Here is a 21,012-nt window from a genome sequence, read left to right on the forward strand (position 1 = left end):
CTTCTCCCCCTGCTCAGGTCATGAGCTGAGCCGCAACCTTTATGAACCTTTTGTATTTTTAACCGCCCAAATATGCAAAGTAAATTTCCTGTGATGGATTTCCCACCCTGACCTCGGACGTGTACGTCTCTTCTGCTCTTGATGGGAGAAGCATGTTGACTTTGTGTCCGTCTTAATGTTTTCATTTAATCCCTCTCTGGTCAAATCTCCGCCAACACCTGAGGGAGAACTGTGACTCCTTGCTTGGCTGTGGAGGGCGCTAATGACAACAGTAAAACTGTGTGCCATAAATCGCAAAACAATTAGTGAAAAAACAATAAACTGCCTCTACAAAGCAAAAAGGAAACTTCAAAGTCGGGTGGTATCTGTGGGTTCAGCACTTACAGCTTTATTCATCATTCGATCGAACGTTCATTATGGCAGCTGTAAATTTGAATTGTTTTGCCGGGGAAGAGCAATAAAACTCAAATGATACCAGTTAAAGGAAGCCTGGAAGTGTGCTTAGAGATTTGTTGGATATGAGAATGAAAATCTTTAATCAACTACAGGAAATGACCTTGCAACACAAGAGTTTATAGTTTTAAGAACTGCTTGACGTCTGCTCTAATAGACTTGGAAACATGAACACAGGAAAAGAAAAAGTAGCATCCTTTCTTTTCTTCATCCTTAACGAGAAACACTCAAAACAAAAAATAAAATGAAATAAAATAAAATCAGTCATAGCAAAAGACACGGATATTTTTCATCTTTGTCCTCAGTTGAAAGGAAATGACTCAGTTTTGTTTGCAATAGTGTGCAGCCAACATTTCCAAATGAATGGAAGAGCCCTAAAAATTTCAAACCACCAAAGTGACGTTTGAGTAGAAGCTTTTCATTGATAGTTCTGTTATGAATCAGTGAAACAGAAATAACGTGAAATGAGTTTCAGAGGTTCACCAACAAGACAAAGAAGCAGATTGAATCCCCACATCGAGTCTCCTGTTAAGTTCAAACCGATCACCGATTATTGAGGAAAATACCGCGCTGATGCTTTTTCCTCTAAACATTTGCTGTGCCAACTGTGTCACCAAAGTTCGCCCACCTACTGCGCTCCATTTTATTTACACCTCGCTCCCCCAACTTTGCATTTCCATTTTAAGCCTGTGTATTTATACACCGCCTTGGGAAAGTTAGCGTAGCCGCAGCGCTAACCAAATGCTTCCGCTTGGCACCTGAGCTGTAAATGAGCTGTGGACGGAGACGCTGAATTCAAATGCAGGGCCGTGCTGCCTTTACAGGAACCCTCTGAAACCTGAAGCTCTCGTCGTTTTCACCAGCTCAGTCTGGTGAAATGTGTCCAGCAGCAAAGCTCTAGAGAACAACGTCGACTCTCACCCAAAAGGACAGATATTAATAATCCATCCGATAGCGGAAAAATAAGGCACACAGAATATATATTTAAATACGTGCACACATGTGCAGCTACATGTAACACACAAACTCACAAACATCTGAGAGTCTAAAATGAGGCGGTCAGTCAGACAAGCTGAGACTTGCATGAGTTCTGTCCAGATGAAATCCTGTTTCCATCGAAATGACTCACACACAGCGAAAACAAAAAGGAATGTGCTCACAGTTCACCAAAGCTTGCTTGTCTGATTTTGACCAAAAGAAGAAGAAGAAAAAAAAAAAGGAGCTCAGAGACCCTTTAAATAAAATGTTTAACTGGACGTGAACCAGAAGTATAAAAAGCAAAGTCCATCCCTTTTTTTTTTTTGCTTTGTGTGTTTTTGTGCAGTGTGAGGAATCGGCCAACAAGCACACTAACCTCATACCGATATAATATTGAATAACATTTAGGCTAATCTGATCTTAATTATTTTAATCACCCACAGTTAGGCAGGAGGAAAAGGTGTTCAGTCACATAAGAGACAGAATCAGTGATGCGATGAGTCTGATATTTACTGACTGCTGAAACATGAGTGAAGAACGAATCCCCATGAAGCGAAGTACCTGTTGGTAAATCTCAACACTTCTGCACGGTGAACGTTCACAGCTAGAAGAAATGTCAAATGTGGCAGAGACTCTCTGAGACATCAGCAGCTGAAAAGGAGAATTTGCACAGTCAGCATTAGCGCTAATCCATGTTTATCTACCAGTCTGATGGAAATGTTGAACGTTCAGCATACATTTTTCCTTTAGTCTCCAAGAATTGTCTCCAGAGGTCCCACCGAACACCTCAACCTCCTCCTCGTGGTGCCAGCTTTGTTGATTTAACTAAGATTTATACATTCTTGTACGTTCATTCAGGAGGATTTGTTCTCCCAGCGGGATCCTTGTTGCTACCCAGACGCTCCTTTGAGAAAAGGGCCTTTTCTGCCTCGTTTAAATCAGAATTAAATACAGTCTGTAGCTGAGTCACTTTTTTTTAATGGTTCCAAACTTTGTTGCTGAGAGGAAACTCGGTCAATTTTGTGATTCCACAGGAAAATGAGATGCAGCCCTAGAAGAGAGTTCAGCCCGTTAATATTTTCTTCCTCTACTGTATGGAGCTACTATCAGTAGCATCGCCCCCCCCCTCCACCACCATCACCCTCCTGTCCACAAGGCCAGCTGGGTTGTGGGATCAGTCCCAGTAAATGAGTCGCTTTGTGTTGTGTGTGTTGTGGTAAGGTTGAGAAAGAGGAACAGATTTTGTCAGCGGCGCGAGAAAACAAACACAGCGACCCTGATCCCTCACGCCCGTGTTTGATCTGCTGCTTTACAATGGAAACACTGAAGTGGGATTTTCTCACGGGAAGAAATCAATACTACAAACCGATGAGCTCACTAATCCCGCATCGTGTTTGGATGGCATATAACTGGACACTTGATCATGATTTTGAGCTGGCCAGGCCAAGTTTTTTTAAAAGTGAGATTAAGTCACGATTAAAGAAATAAAAGCATAATTTGCTGTTTATTTTGTTGAATGGAAATGAAGGCAATCGTCTCAGTGTCAGAAACCTGCAGACTGTGCTCGTGTATTAAAAATAAATGAATAAATAAATATAATGTACCTACGTACTTGATCGACGAATATGATTTGACAAAAAAAAAACAAAAAACAGATGTGTGATAAATTAGGGCTGTGAAGTCAGATTTAGGGGAATTTCCCAAATATAAAAGAGTTTTATGTAAATATGACCACGTTAATCCATAAAGGCGCCGAAGGATTTATGGATGAAAGTCAGGTCACCAGTCCATCACAGGGCCAACACACAACCACTCATGGTCAATTTAGAGTCACAAATTAACACAAACATGATGTCTTTGGACAGTGGGAGGAAATCCACGCAGGCACGCGGAGAACATACAAACCCAGGCTGGGAACTGAACCTGCAACCTTCGTGTTGTGGGGCAACGGCGCTAACCACCGTTCTGCTGCGCTGCTTTACACAATATTATTTTAGTGCGAAAACGCTGAAGAGGTGCAGTAAAAGTGGTGAGTAAACACGTGGCTCCTGCAGCGGGGGCAACAGAGGAAGGCCGGAGTCGGTACGAAGTGGGAGTGTTTATGTGATTCACACAGCCAGGCTGGGGAAGGCTTGACCCTTCACAGACCTCCCCAACACACCGGAAATGACTTGTGTGCATGTAAGACCCCCAGTTCCTCCCAAACTCCCAACCCCCCAGTTTGTAGCTTTACGGGAATGTAAATAAAACAGGGAAACAAATAGGGATAAAGGGCAGCGTGATAATATAAGTGTGCATGCGTTTGAATTTGAAACAGCAGGCAGTGCGCCTTTAAGTGTCTGCGTGTTTGTGTGTGTGTTTGTGTGTGTGTGTGTGTGTGTGTGTGTGTGTGTGTGTGCACACCTCTTTATGTATGTTCGCTGTTCGCGGCTGCCTATGTGGTGTGTTTTATAACATGGTAAAGGTCCTTTAATGAGCACGTTTCAGGAAGAAATGACTGAGGCGGAGAGGAAAACATGAAATAGCACAAAGGAATTCAGGCCTGGAGTTACTCTCCCCAGGGGAGCCAGTCAGACTCAGAGTTTGGTCCTCCGCCAGGAAGGCAGAGGGAAGACGAGAGCGGCATCTATGTCTTTTATTTTTCCCGTCAGTCCGTCTGCGCCCCCCCACCACCACCACCAGCCTTCACCAGCCTGTTATCCTGACTCTTCTTCTGGAATACACTTCTTTTCTTTCTGGTTGTGCGGTTGTGAAGTTGTGTGTCAGTGTTACTCAAACAGTCTGGTATATAAATAGAACTTTTCTCCGCTGATGATGAAGTTGCCACCTGCACCGTGTCACATCTACACACACACACAAGCATGCAGTAACAGACACACAAGGCCAAAGAGGGCGCAGTAAGAGTGTGTGTGTGATATTTCTGGTTAGGGCAGGCGTACTTTATGTGAACTGCGTAAAGTAAATGAAGAGTTGTTTGATGAATCACAAGACAGAAACCGCAACGAAAAAGCACGTCATTGTTCTTTGTGTTACCTCTTTTTTTTTTTTTTTTATTCGATGAATGATTTTAATCTTGGGAAACAGAGATCAGTCTTTTTTTTTCTGTTTTTGTTTTGTAATGTTTGTGCCCTGAGCTGAGGTCAGTGCTGCAGGGAAAGAGCTGCATTTAACCCTCATGGCACGTTTTAGATGACCCGCAGGGACAAAGGAACGACTGACGGATGATGTCCAGCTTTTCTGGTGCTCCACACATCAAAACTGTGACCTGTAGTAAAATTTACATTTCTTCAGGTTTTTAAAGCTTTTATACAAGAATTTCCTAGAATATTGGCCCGTAGCTTCTCATTGCACACTCATGCAGGTGGGAGGACGAGCAGCGAAATGAAGAGGTGGACCACGAGAGGAGAAGACAGAGAGTCAGGAGGAAAGGTAGAAAGAGAGGAAGATGGGGTGAGGTTTAATCGTGGTCATTGAAGGGAACCCATGTTTGGTCCATTTGTTTTAGCGTGGCCTTCCACCTCAAACACGTTAGCAACCTTTCGCCCAGCAGAGTCGTCAACGCGAGCGGCAACAAAAGGAAATATTCCAGAGGTGATCGATAGGGGGAGAGTGAATCAACATCTTATTTCATTGCTGCTACAACAACGCTGTTATTTATGGAAGCAAACATTTCATCCAAAACAGTCACAAGCAAAGTGCATTTAAAGATAATTAACATTTGCATTATTTCCATTATAGCCTGCGCCGTAGTTGGTATCAGTTTTTTTTTTTTTTTTTACTGTCAGCTGCATGCTGATCTGTAAAGGTTGTAAAGTCCCAGATTTTAGTATTTATAGCCTTTGGGCACCAGACAGTAAACACTCAGGGACCTTTAGGGCAGCTTGAACACAGACTGAGCAGCCTGTGCTGTTTGGTTCTCTGAAGCAGGTGGAGATTGTTGACAGCAACAATAATGTAGAGGGAAGTTAGAGAAAGTCCCACCTTGAATCGTTGTTTTCCATCACCAAGGGAATGACAAACACACGGCTCCAACCTCCAACAGCTCTCATGGTGGGGTCACCACAAACATAAACCACATTCACTGCCGTCACTGCTCCTTCCACCGCTGCTGTTAGACTTACTGCCGCCGTCGACGCCGCCAGGAGCTCGTTCATCACTCCGCACAGCTCGTTTGACGACGACACGCTTAATACACTCACACATTCAATCAACACAAACGCTGATCATATGAGGGGGAACATTTATCAATGCAAAGCACATCCAGACCTGATGCTCGGGCGTTACTTCAGCATGCGCAGCCTGAACAGCTGTGTTTGTTTTGAGAGAGGCAGAAAAGGACAAGGATGTTTTGGAGGAATCGCGACGAAGAGGCCAAGCGTACCATTATGTACGCCTGTTTTGAATCTGTGCGTATACAACATGCATCAACTCGTGACATGTTTGTGTGTGCTTTTTGCTGGCGTCTGTCGAGGGAGGGGCCTGGAGGGGGGCTGCGGTGGTGGTGGCGGTTCTCACAGCCCACAGGGTGACTTTCTGACAGGGATCGTGAGAACCTGAGTGGCAGGGGTCCTCGTGGTTACGAGGAATTTGACAAAATTCAAAGAGAAGAAAAAACAGTTGTTCATAGATCTCAGCCACAGAGAGCGAGAGAGAGAGAGAGAAGGCATCTGATGGGGCTATTTTAGGATAAAAGGGCAAACTGCGACACCCCTGATGCATTTATGGACACATTTTGTGACTCAGTCCTATTAGAAGAGTTTGAAATGGAGCATTTAGTGGTTAGTTTATCAAAACGCATTACCACCTAGATACGTTTCAGTCCTGCAGCCGCTGTTGGACCAGCAGGCTTTTAATCTTATGATACTGGTGCCGAAGGGGAGTTTGGATTTGAAGAATTTCTGTGTTTTGCAGCTAATAACAAACATTTACAGTCGTTTTTCATTTTGCTTTGTTTTAAAGTATTAACCAACTGTTGGTGGAGTAACTTTTACATGTAACCTTCAAAAACGTATTCATTTAAAATATGCTTTTAATGGGCGCTTAGGCCTCAACTGGCTAATCAACAAAATAATAATAGCCAACAGCAATTTTACAGACTTTTTTTTTTTTAATGCAAAAATGCACAAAGATTTGGACTTTCCTGATTCGTGATTGGCAAAAAAATGTTAATAATTTATTGAGAGCGTCAGACTGGGCTCTACATTTATTTTCATCGTTCACTGTTGAGACAACGTGATTCATTTATTCACAGAAATATTATTAAAGTGGTTGATGATGAAATGTGATCGGGCCTGAGAGTTAAGAGGAATATCCCTCTCAGATTTCTGTCCACATCTCGTTTGCTTCGGTTTTCCAGCAGAACTGGACTCAACAGGACGTCTGTGTTCATCCTTCTTTGTCTTTTCCACACCTGTCTTCCCTCTCTCATCTCTCTGCTGTCTTCCTCGTCCTCTCAGTTCATCAAAACACATCCCCTCCTCTCCCTCTGCCTCCTCAGGCTGCAGCTTCCCTCATGTCGCTGCGTGATTATTTATGGGCTGGTGAAGGGGGAGAGATAGTATGAGACCCTGAGCTTGGCCTCTACCCTCTCACAGTCTGCTTCTCCTAAATCACCACCACGTCTGGCTTACTTTCCCATTAATGGTTTGTTCATGGTGTGTGTGACAGAGTGAGATGAAGGGAAGAGCATGTGATAAAAGATTTAGCACTGGACGATCTTCTCTTTTATGTGCTTGTACATAAAGGGTCAAAATCGACATGGGAGCCATGTCACAGTTCAGGTCGGCATCAAAGCTTGGCCCGTCCAAGCTTTTCTTCAGGCAGGACTTTTGTGCCAGCAGCAGCTTTTTCCCCCAAAAACACGAGCTGTCATGGCCTGTGGTTTGAACAGGTCTGCTGTTAGCTGTCGAACTGAGCTGAAACACACAGCTTTCATTTAGAGGCGTGATCCCCAGGTGCTCTGTTAGTGTTGTTGTCTCACTCATTAATGAATCTTTGGGATGGGATGGACCTCCTTCTCCTGACTAAACCTTCACCTTCACCACCACCTTTTTTTTTTTTTTTTTTTTTTTAAGTTTAAAGCCTTCTTCTTGCTGTCAGGCAGTTTTTTGTTCTCCAGTGTGAGGGACACTGAGTAAAAGGTCAATAACAGGTCTGGGGTCACAGCTACTCCACTAAATGTTGTGTAAGGACCTGCACAGGTCGCAGCTGTGGGTTTGGAGAACAGAAGACCTTGGATGGCCGGTCACGAGTGGCTCAGCGTTGGTCGGTAGAATTGATGTTTCCTGGTTTACGTACTGTGCAGCCTGGAGACAGAGATCCTTTCATCGGGCACGGAGCGAAGTATCCTTCAATAAAAGTCATCACCATAAGATATCCAACACTTGTTCTTCGAAAATCTCAACATCGGTACTAAAGCTTTTCTCCCAAAGAGTCGGCTGTTCATATTCAGCATCTCCACAACCCACAATGTGTAAATGAAAGGTTGGCTGTTTGTGTGCGTGTGTGTGTGTCATGGCGGTGGGGGGGGCTGAGTGAGGTTTATGGCCCTACAGTGACCTGATTTCTGAGGGTGACATGGAGGACAGCTGGTCTGCAGCGGGCTGAGGTGGGCTGAGACTGCAGGTATCATATCTGTATGTGATTCATATTCAATCATAGTTACACGTGAAGTTTGACAGGTTGAGATGTAGATCAGTTTATTCTCTCTATGTTTGGCTGGTTCCGAACAACAGTCTCCGATTTTTAACACAATCTTCCCGCCCTTTTGTTTTAAAATGAGGATAGGAACATCAATAACAGCCCATAATCCGATTTATTGCATATATATTACATGGAATATATAACAAAGGAATCCATCAACTCAATCCTGTCTGAGAGCATCAAAGGGGGAGAAGATGATGAGCAATTTCCCCCGCAGTTTTGGGAGTACACAAATTCAGCCCTTCATCCATTAGAGTTTTGTATTTATATAATACACAGCGAGACAATAAATGGGCCCAGTAAGACAGACGCAGCAGTCTCAGACCTAAACAAACTGTCTAGTGTGTGCAGACAGGATGTGGAGTGACTACGATATGTCTGAAAATAAAAGACAAAGTCGAGCCCATGCAATAAAAAATCTCTGAAGCAGGCTGTGCATGAAACTCACAGTGCACTGCATCACCAACAGGATTCACACGAAACCATATTTATTTTAAAGAAGTGTAAAGTTCCACCTCTTGCACAGCAGGCGGGGCCAACAGTGATTTATACCGTACTTTCAGCCACTGGGCTCGATCTTTGACATTAGGTGGCAGCAAAACTGTGAATTATGTGTGGTTTGGGCTTTTCAGCATCTTGTGTGATTTATTCAGGCTGCAGTCGGCAGGAAAAGGGAGAGCAGGACCTTTTGGCTGGAGGAATCCTCCCTTATCTGAGAGAAGCACAACAGATCATAGACAGCTGCAGGTGAATGACAACGCATGGGAGGAGGAAACCAACGCCACCGTCCTGTCTCTGCTTCGTTTTGACTCATGGCTTAGGAACGGTCAACAAAAGCCATCCTCTGACCGACGGCCCTCGTTCATGACCGGGTCACATCTCAGCACAATGTGCTCTGACTAACAAGACCGTGGCCCCCCAGCAGTGTGTGCTATCTCCACTGAGCTATACTCATTCAGACTTTGTTCAGATCAACATAATTGTTCTTGTAAAGGAAGCATCACGAAACTCTTATTTTTAAATCAGCAATAACCGATTTTGGACTGCGGTAAAGATTAAAAATGTAAAAGACATTACCATCAATTATACATTTTATTCACACGTATGAAGCCGTTTGTGGGTATCACAGTCACATTTTTTTGAATCGTTGCTATTTCCTGAGTCTGGGACTCAGCTGCAGCGGCGGCTGAGAGAGTTTATCTGATCTTAGCCTGACCCCTTGTGGACTCACGTCACTGTGCAGAAGTTTTCACAGCCGGTGGGAACATGACTCAGACAAATCTGTTCCAACTCTGATACATTTGGAAAAAGTCCATCGCACTGTTCCTTCAACTTGTTAAAAGTGACGTGCGCTACGATAGCATGCTAAAGAAAAAAAAAAAAAGAAAAGAAAATTAAAGAATTGTAAATATCAATATCTTTTCATACAGACGCACACATTCCCTTGTTGACCATAATAATACAATCTCCTGCAAGTACCTTAAAAATAGTGTTCTTTCTCGTAACAGAGCGGATCACGACGTTTTCGTAGTTCAGCTTTTTAAGAAGAAGAAAAAAAAAAAGACAAAGAAACAAGCTGCTTTTATTTTTGAATAAATGTACTCCAATTTAATTAATTTTAACGTCCAATGGTGCCGACGAGCGACGTGATGTAGCTGATGAAGTCAAGCATCCACCTTCTGGCTCTCTGCTCTTCTTCCAGTAACTCGTCATCTGTTGGATGCTCGTCGTCGTCACGGCGATCACGTTGGAAAGGCTGCAGCTGCTCAGAGGATGCTGCGGCTTGACGATGAACATGGTCGCTTCGGGGGGGTCGGTGGGGGAAATGTTCAGGCGTTTCAGACACATCCCCAGGTACGCGTCCTCAATGTAGATTGGTTGAATCTGAAGGGACACGCTGAGAATCTTCCCAGGCAGGTCCAGGGACATGACGTAGGCCATGCCCAGGGGGTAGGGGGGGTACTCCGGCTCAGCGATCACGTATCTCGGCATGAAGAACTTCAACAGTGGGTTTCTTAGAACGGGGCTGTGCCACCACACCAGACCGGTCATGAAGTTTTGTTTGGGCGTTCTGGGATCCACCAAAAGTTTCACCAGATTCTCGGTGTGGAGGAGGATATCTGAGTCGACCTTTATGACGTAGGAAGCGCTGGTGCAGTGCGCGTGCAGCCACTCCAGCATCACCATGGTCTTGATGGTCAGGTTGTTGTAGCTGTCCTGGAAGTTGCTCTGGATCAGGTCGTGGTGCTCCTGGTTCTCCCGTCTGAGCTTCTCCTGCTGCTGCTCAGCATCAGCCCCTCCAGGCAGACCCAGGATGAAGAGGGTCTCGACCGGCTGACCCAAAACCAGCTTCTCGCTTCCCCACGTCTGTCGGATGGCGTCCCGATCCGCCGTGTTGCCAGGTGCCACTGGAACCATCAGGACCAGGAAGGGAGTCCTGGTCCTACACGTCGGCGTGTCATCCATGATGAATTTGTAATTTCCCGGATAGGCCACATAATATGCAGACGGTCTCCCAGTGGAGCAGGTGAGATAGACGTAGATAATTATCCCAACTCCCAGGACGAAGATCAGAACTCTCTTTAGGTGTTTCTTTTTGCTTTCCATGAAAACTTAAAAAAAAAAAAGATAATAAATCAGCAACACAGAATTCAATACAATTCTTACAATGTCAGCGGGACATATAATCTGCCAACAGCACCACAAATCTCTCCGCTCAACACAACAACACAACAGCTAACAGTGAGGCGTTGTGATAAGATATTGATGAAAAACAAACAAACTGACACTTTTCCATTCAGTGACTCACCTGCTGGTTTGATCCAAAGTGTCTGCAGTGGAGGTCCAAGAGTGCTCTCTGGTGTTTACGGTGATGGGAAATATAACTCACATCCTACTGGGGAGGAGATTAAATCGTGTTGATGTCAAACCAAATTACAGATTCATGTCTTACAAAGCAGGAAGTGATGCCCCCCCGGACGGAAGGAGACAGTGTTGGAGAAAAGGAGTTAAAACAATAAACCTAACTCAGTCTGGGGTGATAATAAATTATATTCATGTTAGATTTTGTGGAAACTAAACCCAGATCTCTTTCAGGAAAACACCAGCTGTCAACAAACACACGAACAAAACACACACACAGCGTGACAACATCTGTTTAACGCGTTTCAGCAGCTTCGGTGAGCTTTTTCAGACAAATCGGTGAAATCGGCTGCCGTGTTTTCGAGGAGATGACCTGAAGCGACCTGTTTTATTTTCTTATTGTGTTTGTCATCTTCGACATGAACACAAACAGTGACACAAAGAGCCTTTGCGGATCTCACCGGCTTCCGTCGCGCCTTGTCATGTTTCCTGTTTCATCCGCCCTCAGCTCGTTTCAAACAATCAGGAAAATAAAAGGATGTCGCATCTTTGGCTCGATTTGAACATGTTGAGCCTAAAGTTAGACTTTTCCGTGTCACGGAGGCGGCCAGCGAAAACCCGACTTTCGGTTTAAAGCTCCGCCCCTTCACCGATCATCCTGCTCGGACCGACTCCGTTTGTAGGAGATCCGGTGGGCCCGGTGGGTCCAGGTGGGTTTAAGTGGATTCAGGTGGATTCAGGTGGATTCAGGTGGATTTAGGTGGATTCAGGTGGGTTTACGTGGATTCAGGTGGATTTAGGTGGATTCAGGTGGATTTAAGTGGATTCAGGTGGATTTAGGTGGATCCAGGTGGGTTTACGTGGATTCAGCTGGATTCAGCTGGATTTAAGTGGATTCAGGTGGATTCAGGTGGATTTAAGTGGATTCAGCTGGATTTAGGTGGATTTAGGTGGATCCAGGTGGATCCAGGTGGATTTAAGTGGATTCAGGTGGATTCAGCTGGATTTAGGTGGATTCAGGTGGATTCAGGTGGATCCAGGTGGGTTTAAGTGGATTTAGGTGGATTTAAGTGTATTCAGGTGAATTTAGGTTGATTCAGGTGAATTTAAGTGGATTCAGGTGGATCCAGGTGGGTTTAAGTGGATCCAGGTGGATTTAAGTGGATTCAGCTGGATTTAGGTGGATTCAGGTGGATTCAGGTGGATTTAGGTGGATTCAGGTGGATTTAAGTGGATTCAGCTGGATTCAAGTGGATTCAGGTGGATCCAGGTGGGTTTAAGTGGATTCAGGTGGATTCAGCTGGATTTAGGTGGATTCAGGTGGATCCAGGTGGATTTAAGTGGATTCAGGTAGATCCAGGTGGGTTTAAGTGGATTTAGGTGGATTTAAGTGGATTTAAGTGTATTCAGGTGAATTTAGGTTGATTCAGGTGAATTTAAGTGGATTCAGGTGGATTCTGGTGGATTCAGCTGGATTTAGGTGGATATAAGTGTATTCAGGTGAATTTAAGTGGATTCAGGTGGATTCTGGTGGATTCAGCTGGATTTAGGTGGATATAAGTGTATTCTGGTGGATTTAAGTAGATTCAGGTGACCGAATTATTACAGGTGCTCTTCGGAGGGAGAGAGTTGTTCCAGACCGGAGTGATCTGTTGGTGTTTTCTGACGATATTCTCTATGAGCCACACAGATTCTCAGCTCAGAGAAGATGGTACAGACGCAGTCTTGTTGATCCAGATGGAAGTAATGTGACCACATGAAGCCGTGCACCACCAATCACAGGGTGTTTTTTAATAAATTAATAAATTTCTTTTATTAATTATTAACGTTCTGAGGAAGGAAAAGTCATACGTATAAAATGCCAATCATGCTTAACAAAACATTTTAAAGTAGCATTTACTGCAGTACCTTTTTCTCACACTCGATCTCAAGTTTTAGTTTCTTGATTTCCAACTCTTTTTTTCTGATTATCTGGCTCTTCATTCCTTTTATGAAGGGCTGTCACTTTGTTTGCTCCACATGTATTAATAGGACATCCAGACTTTAATGTTGGTGTACCGTGTTCATCATTCACTGATGTGTTCTTGGTCAGGATTACTGTAAAAAGTAGTCATAGGACTGAAATGATAAAACCCTTAGCCCTTGTTTTTGTTTCTGTGGGCGCAGAGGTGGAGGCCACAGGCTGAAGGGAGGGTCGCACAATGTCCCCTCCCTGTGACATTAATGAGAAAGAAATCTTAGTTATTTATAATTTTAAAAGATGTATTTAAAATTCCATTGAAATTCTTATTTAGATGATTAAAATATCTACCACGAATGTACCTCTGAATGCACTGGCAGCTTCTCCTACTCATTGATCTCCACCTGTTTAAGAGTTTAAGAGAAAGGAATGAAGTGGATTCAACACAGCAAACAAAAATAATAAAATAATAAAATAATAAAACAATAGTACAGTACTATCTTTGACAGTCAGTAAGGGTGTGTGCTGACGGCCTGAGCAACTCTACAGTGTCTCCTTCAGCTGTAAAATAGATTAAGACTTGTCTCATCTGAGAAACAATAAATATGCTTTTGGTATTTTACCACCAAAGCACTTATGCATCTCCTGGACAAAGAATAGCTGCTGGGAGCTGCCAGCTCCACAGTCCGCCTGAATACCCCGTAGTATCCCCTCCGTGATCCAGATCCTCTGAAGCTGTGTGATCTGCTGGAGTGGGCCCTTCCGCTCTTTCTCCTCTCATTTTTCTTCTTGTGTGCTTCAGATAATATTCACACGTACAATGTTACGCAGTGTATCATCCACATTACACTAAAAGAGTGATGAATGCATACCCACAACTAATAGAGCACCAGTTAGAAAATGAATTTGACTTTATCACAAATGAGGAAAATCAAATTAATCTCACTTTGATTTGGCCCTAATCTAAGCGATTTCCATGTATCCTTCATTGTGAGACAATGTCAGGGAGGGAATTAAAGTTAATAATAACCAACTGAAATTTTTGTCAGGCTTCCTCTCTCGCCTTGTTTGTAGAAACAGTGTGAAGCTGAGCTTCCTTCGTGGTATCCCCCTCTGATTATAGCTCCTGCAGCGGTAAATCCAGATCATGAAGCTTTTCTACATACTTTTATTTTCTCTTTTCACCTGAATAAGTTTAAATGTGATTTGAAACAGATAATACGGAGTTTTTGACCAAAACCACCTGCCAACACAATCCGCTGAATAAATAAATTCAATTCAATAAATAGCTTTGTGGGGCGTTTTTTTTTGTTATGAAGGACAAACAAACTTAGTTTTGATTGGATGTCATGTCTCCTACACACCTAACTACATTTCTCATCTGTGACTGTGAATCAAAACTTTGTTTCTACATGCAAGATTAAATAGTACCTAAAATAATAATAGTAATAGTAATAATAATGGTACTTATGAATGTGTTATTGTTGTTGTTGTGTCATTCCAGTTTGATGCTTACTTCTTTTTTTCGAGATGCAGGTTTTTACTGTCATCTGAACATTATCAACCTTCAGGGAAAATGTGGTTGGTCACAGGCTCCAATAAAATACAAATGGAAATATGTCAAGACAAGTTACAATGGAAATAGAACGAAAGATATAGATCGATGTAAAGTGTAGAAATTACAATACAAAGTGGAAAGACTCAGTGTCACTGTATATTCATTCTACCTTAAGGTTTCCTAAATTTTCCCTAAAATTTCAGGTTGTTTTAAATGAAATTGTCTGATAAATGGCTAAAATTAAATTTGTTTTATTTAAATTGGGTGTGTCCCCTCCTCATCCAACCACTAGGGGGAGCAGTATAATACAGAAACTGTCCAGAGATTATTCACAAAGGCCCAAACAAGTCAAGGCAGGAGAGCGTGTTTGGCCCTTCTCTTATTTTGGTTTGCTGGAATGTGTGATGTGTGGTCCAGTCCAACACTTTTTTCTTTTACTGTGCATGTTTTCTTTGTTTTTGCAACATGCTGGGTGTTGTTGTGACCCAGACATTGGCAATCTGGCTTAGCTGGAATTGAGTCCAGGCTTTTCCCATTTACATCAATGTGTGTTCACATAAAAGGGGGCGGGATTTGCAGAATTCATTTTTCCTCCTCGTATTGACGAGAGTGCTGTTTGTGGTAGCATAGGCAAAGTAACATACATCTCACTGGGCTAGCTGGAGATAATTATCCTTCAGGCACGTAAAGCAGGTCACAAGGTTGTTGTTCGGGAGTCAGTCGCTGAGTCCGGTCCAGTTTTTGTAGCACAAGTTTCTTGTGTTTACTCTGAATTCTTTTTTTTCCAGCCCCGGTGCACAAAAGCTTAAGGTTAAGTCTCATTTTCCAGGAGATCGCATTGGGTGGGCGGTTTTATGTAGCAGCTGAGCTCCTAATCCTGAACTTTACCTGCTCCGGGGCGGTTTAGGGGTTCAGCATGAGTTACTGCTGGCAATGTATAAGGTCAGAAAGTAAACCGCCTTCGTGAGACTGAAAACCCAAGATGAACTCTGAAGTCATTCCTTGGACAAAGTGTAAAATTCGATGTTAAGATTTTGGTGTCTAATGCTTTTCTTTGTGTACTTGCTTTACTTTTTGTAATGCAGAAAAAACAATTATTTCAACAGAAGTCTTAAAACAAAAGAATCAATTTTATCTTTTAGTGAGCAAACATTTTTTTGAATGAATCAATCCATAATCAAACAGACACATTCAAAAGTTTAATGGTAAGTTCTGAATAAACTGTTGATTCCTGTCACACAAACCTCATTAGGTCAGAAAATGATCTGCCATGGATATCAGTCCCAATCTCAAACACACCGACCTACAGAACAGAAGAGACAAGGGAACAAAATACCAGGAAATGGTATAAGATCAAATCTTCCTCACCTCGTCACACTCAGCTGGACCGTGGTGTAATTTAAATGCCTCTGTCACCAAACAATGCACTGCAGACCATGAGTGTGACCTGATATCTTGTCCGTGAACGTCACACGCAGTTTGGAACAGCATGCACTCATGAATATATAAACATGATTTGTACACAAGTCGTAGCAAAACATTGTGTTAGCGCTGCTGAAGGTTTTAAGTTGCGCTTTTTCATGAACAGTGTTGGTGAGTCATGAACAAAACATTATTCTGCTGTTGATCAGTGGTTGAAAAACTCGTTATTATTATATTATTATTATTATATCCAGGTGCTGTATTTGTCAGCTAGGCCGAACCCTGCAGTTGACCTGCTGTGAATATATATCAGCCGAAGGGCAGCTGCTGCTCAAATACTCAATCAGTAATAACAAAGTCTCGCCTAAAGATCTGAATCTCAGACTGAGTTTGGCCATACTCAAGCAGTGTACTGAATTTTTCTTATCATAATTACTTCGAATTTCATGTCACATGTACAGTGTTGATATTTTTACTTAAATAAGTAGGTTTATATTATTTCATATTTCTTCATAGGGATGCTTAGCTATCGTTAAATCTCTCCCAGTGTGAGGTAATCTGTCTTTTCAAGATAAATGCACAAAATGCAGTTTCACCAGCACTGCTCACGAATCTTTCGTATTTTTATTTCATAAACATATAAAACGTTGTCACATCATTTCTTTTTGGCAGCCTAAAAAAAACGTGAGAAAAAAAAGTGAGGTCACTGTGAGACGTGATAGCATGAACACCTGTTGTTTTTCTGGTATCTGGTATTTGAATTTGTGCTTTGACTCCATGGAGATAATGGTATACTAATGAGCTTCCTGACAGCACATGTTGGTTTATTTTGAATTCGTGCTGTATTTCATCACAGAGGGAATATGTGGAATGTGAGGGAAATACATAATTAGTTTTCCTGTCTGGTGACACAGTGGTGGAGATACACTTTGCCTTTAGAATAAGTTTGCTACTACAAGCTATTTGCAATGAAGTTGTAAGATGCAAAGATTCAGTTTCAAAATCAAATCAAATGTGTTTCTATTGAGCTGATCAACCAACAAAAGACTTTTGGAAATATAAACTTTTCCTCAACGGTGACGTAAACACATTACTCCGACACATTGCCCTCAGTGATACCACGTTATGTGCAGTACGTCAAAAACATTTCCCTGATGTACATTCTTGGTTTTTCATTGAAAGGAAGTTATTCAAAAGCTGCTTAAAGTGCTGCACAAAAATAAAATAGTGAAAGAGTGAAGGTTGGGTTACATTTCTGCAACACAGATTTATGAGCATTAAACATTATCTGTCCACACTTTGCTTGCATCGAGTCTCATTATAAAATAAAAACAAGAACAAGAAAAACAAGAAACGGGAAGCTCTCAAAATGAACTGGGTTGGAAGCCTACAACTGAAGGAAAGACATCTCTGTTCCTCATTTAGAACTGCACCACCATTTTGTCTACAGTTCTCACGTCATTTTTTTTTTATTTTTCAAAGGCTGCAGGTTAGACCATCCAGGTGATTTCAGTACATTTATCAGCAAAATAAACACAAAAATACATTTAAATTTGTCATTAAATATATATCCTCAGAAATATTACTTGTAAACAGTCTCATATGTCCAGCACTCCCCCTTAAAGTTTCTCATACAAAAACATTGAAAGCTCTCTCTAAGGCTCAATTGTTGCAATAAAAATCTGTTTTGTACTGGTAATAAATTTATCTCAAATATCTTAAAGAACCCATCTCCCCACAGTACCTTTAATTCTAATTACTCATATTTTGAGTAAGCACCTGAAAAAAACAAAAAAACAAAAATAAAACCTCCTTTGTTTTTTTTGTTTTTTTTTTTGTGGCCAAAGAGCATTAAACATATCAAGCAGCAGGTCGGCCATTTTGGAATACACATTCTCCAAAGTCTCCTGTGTTCTTTCCAAACTTATATTATATCAAAAATAATATAGCAATATAGAAAATCTCTAAAAATAAGTTACTTTTCCTGTCACCAAGAGCCATCCACCACAGCTCACTTTTAGTCCTGACATGGTGGTCCAGGCTTCTTCAAGTCTGTCCAATATTTCATTAACTCCTCCGAAGAACCCAGAATGTAGGTGATGATCTTGGAGTATTCGCAGCGATTATATTGTGTGTTGTAGGCTTTGAACTGCCACGGATCTGGTGGCGAAGTAGGCGCCAGTCCGAGCATCTTCATGCACATCCCGATGTAAGCGTCCTCGATGTTAAAAGGCTTGATTGATTTGGAAACTTCCACAAATCTCCCCGGAAGATCATTGGAGAAGACGTATCCCATGCCCAGGGTGTAGGTGGGGTACTCGGGATCCGGGTACATCTCCTCGGGCACGTACCACTTGGAGTTCTTTGACCGGACCACCGGCCTGTTCCACATAAGCATCCCCGTCAGGTAGTTCGTCTTGGGGATGCCCGGCTTCTGCAGCATAATCACCAGATTGTCGATGTTCAAGAACATGTCGGAGTCGATCTTCATGGCGTACGGTGCTGTCGGGCAGCGGGTTGCCAGCCAGTCCATGATCACCATGGTTTTGATGGTTAGGTTGAGGTAAGTATCCATGAAGTCGCTCTGGATCAGGTCGTGGTGCTGGAGGTTCTCCTGTTTGAGCTTCTCCTGCTGCCCGTCATCACCCCTGCCAGAGAGGCCCAGCATGAACAGGGTGAGCACCACCTTGCCCTGAACAGCCCTGCTGTTCGCCCACGTCTGACGGATGGCGTTCCGAGCTGCCACGTTATGCGGAGCTACGGGAACCATCAGAACCAGGAAGGGGAAGATGCTTTTGCACACCACGGGGTTGTCCATGATGAAGTGGTAGTTGGGTGCATAGGCCTGATGGTACTGAGGGCCTGTAGGTGCCACAGTAGTTAACGTCGTAAACTGCTGTGTGTCTTCATTCATTACACGCAGTTTATCTCTGTGACTTGGATGGACATAAAAAGAAACACTTTTGACCTTATTGTTGGCGTCCTGCTTGAAAACTTTGCTGTAGTGCTTTAAGGGTGGAATGCTCTCCAGCCACGGCGCGGGGCTGCTGTACAGAGTGTAAGAGAGGATGCACAGCAGCAGGCAGCACAGGCAGAGGATCTGGAAGCAGGAGTGGAACAAAGGCTTCCTCGGCTGAGAAAGACTCTCAGGAAGTTGTCTGAAAGGAAAATTTTGTGTAATTTAGACACGTGAAAAAAAAATCTAAACTGAAACTGTAGCTGTCTGCGGTGTTGAGTTCTCAGGAATATAAGCTCAGCCTTTAGAGATTTCGCAGATAAAGTAAAAGCAAACTGGAAGGAAGTCATGCAACAGTGAATCAATGATCAAACTTTATGCCAAATTTTTGGATTAATCTGAATAATAATAATAATAATAATAATGATAACAATTATATGCTATAACATTTAACACTGTATTTTTTAGGCTTTTATTCCTGGCGCTTTAAGTCCAGTTTGCTTATGATCCTCCCAAACTTCTGAGGCAATCGTGTTTTTGAAAAACACAATAGAAACGAATGTTAAACAAGCAGTCGACACCCTGACTGTGTCTGACCACCGCGGACCTGCAGTGCAGGAGTGACAGTGTTTGGTCCGGCTCAGGTGAAACAGACAGAGATGTTGGAGATGTTGCAACCGCGGGCAAAGCGATAATGACAGTCGTGTGAATCATCTCTGCTCTTTCACCTGTCAGGCGGCTCTGATGATCCAGATTTCTCAATGTAGATCGGCTTTCTTGTTGTTATTATTAGTTCAATTTGTGCGCATTAAAGCGTCGCTTATAAAAAAAAATAAAATAAATATTAGACACGGTGGAGCTTTCTGGCACATTGCGCTCAGTTGGAGCATCTCCCAAAGATTTAAGGGCTGCCAGAGTCAGTGCACAGGTGTGTGTGTGTGTGGGGCCGTTACATGATTCATTTCGTCTCATTATTTGTAGAGCCACACACAGCATATACACATTTCTGCGTGTAAAATGTGCACCTGATGAAATTGTTCATATTTCCTTTTGCTCAGTTAAAATGGATTCAAACTGTTTTAGTTTCAGTCTCCTAAAAAGTTGAATTTGTCTTTGGAATCAAATATCGGCAACTTTATCCAAAAGTTTCTCTGAGTAATTTCCCTTTCAATTTGAAGCCCAAAATGAATGATCCAATTTGGACTGAAGTGATTTCCAGCTCTTACCTTTTCATCCCATTCACACCTGAGCCGGTGAGCTCCTCCATGACTGCCACGATATTTCCTCACTGCTTCTTAACTTTATCCACTAAACGTACTTTACTTCAGCCAAAAAAAAAAAAAAAAAAAACTCCCATTATGCAGTTTGGACCGCCTACAATTGATGTCGTCCCATGTCCTGTTCACAGAAATGGGACAAAGCACTGATGGTAAATTAGTCTGTTGTGTAGAGAGAGAGAGAGAGAGAGAGAGAGAGAGAGAGAGAGAGAGAGAGAGAGAGAGAGAGACAGGTGGGGGAAGGGTTGTGTCACTTGAAGCTTTGTAACCTTTGTCGACTTCAGAGCTCTTGTTTTATCTTACATTACTTGTGCCACGCTTGGTGAACCTGTTAAACTATCATCTATCTCAACTGTTATTTTCCACTTTTCTCACTTCTTATATTGCACTTAAATATTTTCTTTTTGAGTGGTGTTGATAGAGAGAGAGAGAGAGAGAGAGAGAGAGAGAGCTACCTTTGCTATAACTTAAAATACAAAAAATAATAATAATTAGTTGTTATTTCTCTTGAAAAAAGTTGGAAAGCGAGTTATGGTATTATAGAAGTATTTGGACAGGAACTGTTGTGTTTGTTTCTGAGTGTTTGCTCATCTCAGAGCATAGCATTTTATTCCAATACCAGACTAAATTGCTAAAGATTAAATAAAGTGCAATTAACATGCACTTGTTACAGGTTTTGTAACACATGAGGTGTGGGCATAAAAACACCTTTGTTTATGTTTGAGTGACAGTTAGAGGAAGTTTGTTTTAATTACAGTGATAAACATGGTTAAGGTTGTTGAACAGACGCTGTTTAAAATGTAAAATGTAAAAAAAACCAAAACAAGATACATTGATTTCTCAT

The 21,012-nt window shown here is 42.4% G+C and overlaps 2 protein-coding genes across 4 annotated transcripts; both read right to left on the bottom strand.

Annotated features, from left to right (window-relative positions):
- Positions 1-8,238: 8,238 nt before the first annotated feature.
- LOC115046097 (beta-1,3-galactosyltransferase 2-like) lies at positions 8,239-11,607 on the bottom strand. Of its 3 annotated transcripts, XM_029506248.1 has the most exons (5): positions 11,457-11,607; positions 10,943-11,029; positions 9,810-10,745; positions 9,613-9,669; positions 8,239-9,498 (listed from the first exon to the last, which is right to left on the bottom strand). In XM_029506248.1, exons 3-4 carry the CDS (start codon positions 10,738-10,740, stop codon positions 9,614-9,616), a joined length of 987 nt encoding a protein of 328 aa, XP_029362108.1. In that variant the 5' UTR covers positions 10,741-10,745; positions 10,943-11,029; positions 11,457-11,607; the 3' UTR covers positions 8,239-9,498; position 9,613. The 3 variants fall into 3 exon arrangements, with proteins under 3 accessions (XP_029362108.1, XP_029362100.1, XP_029362091.1); XM_029506240.1 differs by lacking the exons at positions 8,239-9,498; positions 9,613-9,669 and having other exon boundaries at positions 9,682-10,745; positions 10,943-11,026; XM_029506231.1 differs by lacking the exons at positions 8,239-9,498; positions 9,613-9,669 and having other exon boundaries at positions 9,682-10,745.
- A 6,173-nt stretch (positions 11,608-17,780) lies between these two features.
- LOC115048622 (beta-1,3-galactosyltransferase 2-like) lies at positions 17,781-20,150 on the bottom strand. Its single transcript, XM_029510256.1, has 2 exons — positions 20,118-20,150; positions 17,781-19,093 (listed from the first exon to the last, which is right to left on the bottom strand). The coding sequence occupies exons 1-2, from the start codon at positions 20,123-20,125 to the stop codon at positions 17,953-17,955; spliced, it is 1,149 nt and encodes a 382-aa protein (XP_029366116.1). The 5' UTR covers positions 20,126-20,150; the 3' UTR covers positions 17,781-17,952.
- Positions 20,151-21,012: the final 862 nt, after the last annotated feature.

This window comes from Echeneis naucrates, chromosome 1, assembly GCF_900963305.1.
Source record: "Echeneis naucrates chromosome 1, fEcheNa1.1, whole genome shotgun sequence".
Lineage (NCBI taxonomy): Eukaryota > Metazoa > Chordata > Actinopteri > Carangiformes > Echeneidae > Echeneis > Echeneis naucrates.

Coding starts and splice junctions, on each gene's coding strand:
- LOC115046097 (XM_029506240.1), bottom strand. CDS start 10,740: ATGGAAAGCAAAAAGAAACACCTAAAGAGAGTTCTGATCTTCGTCCTG.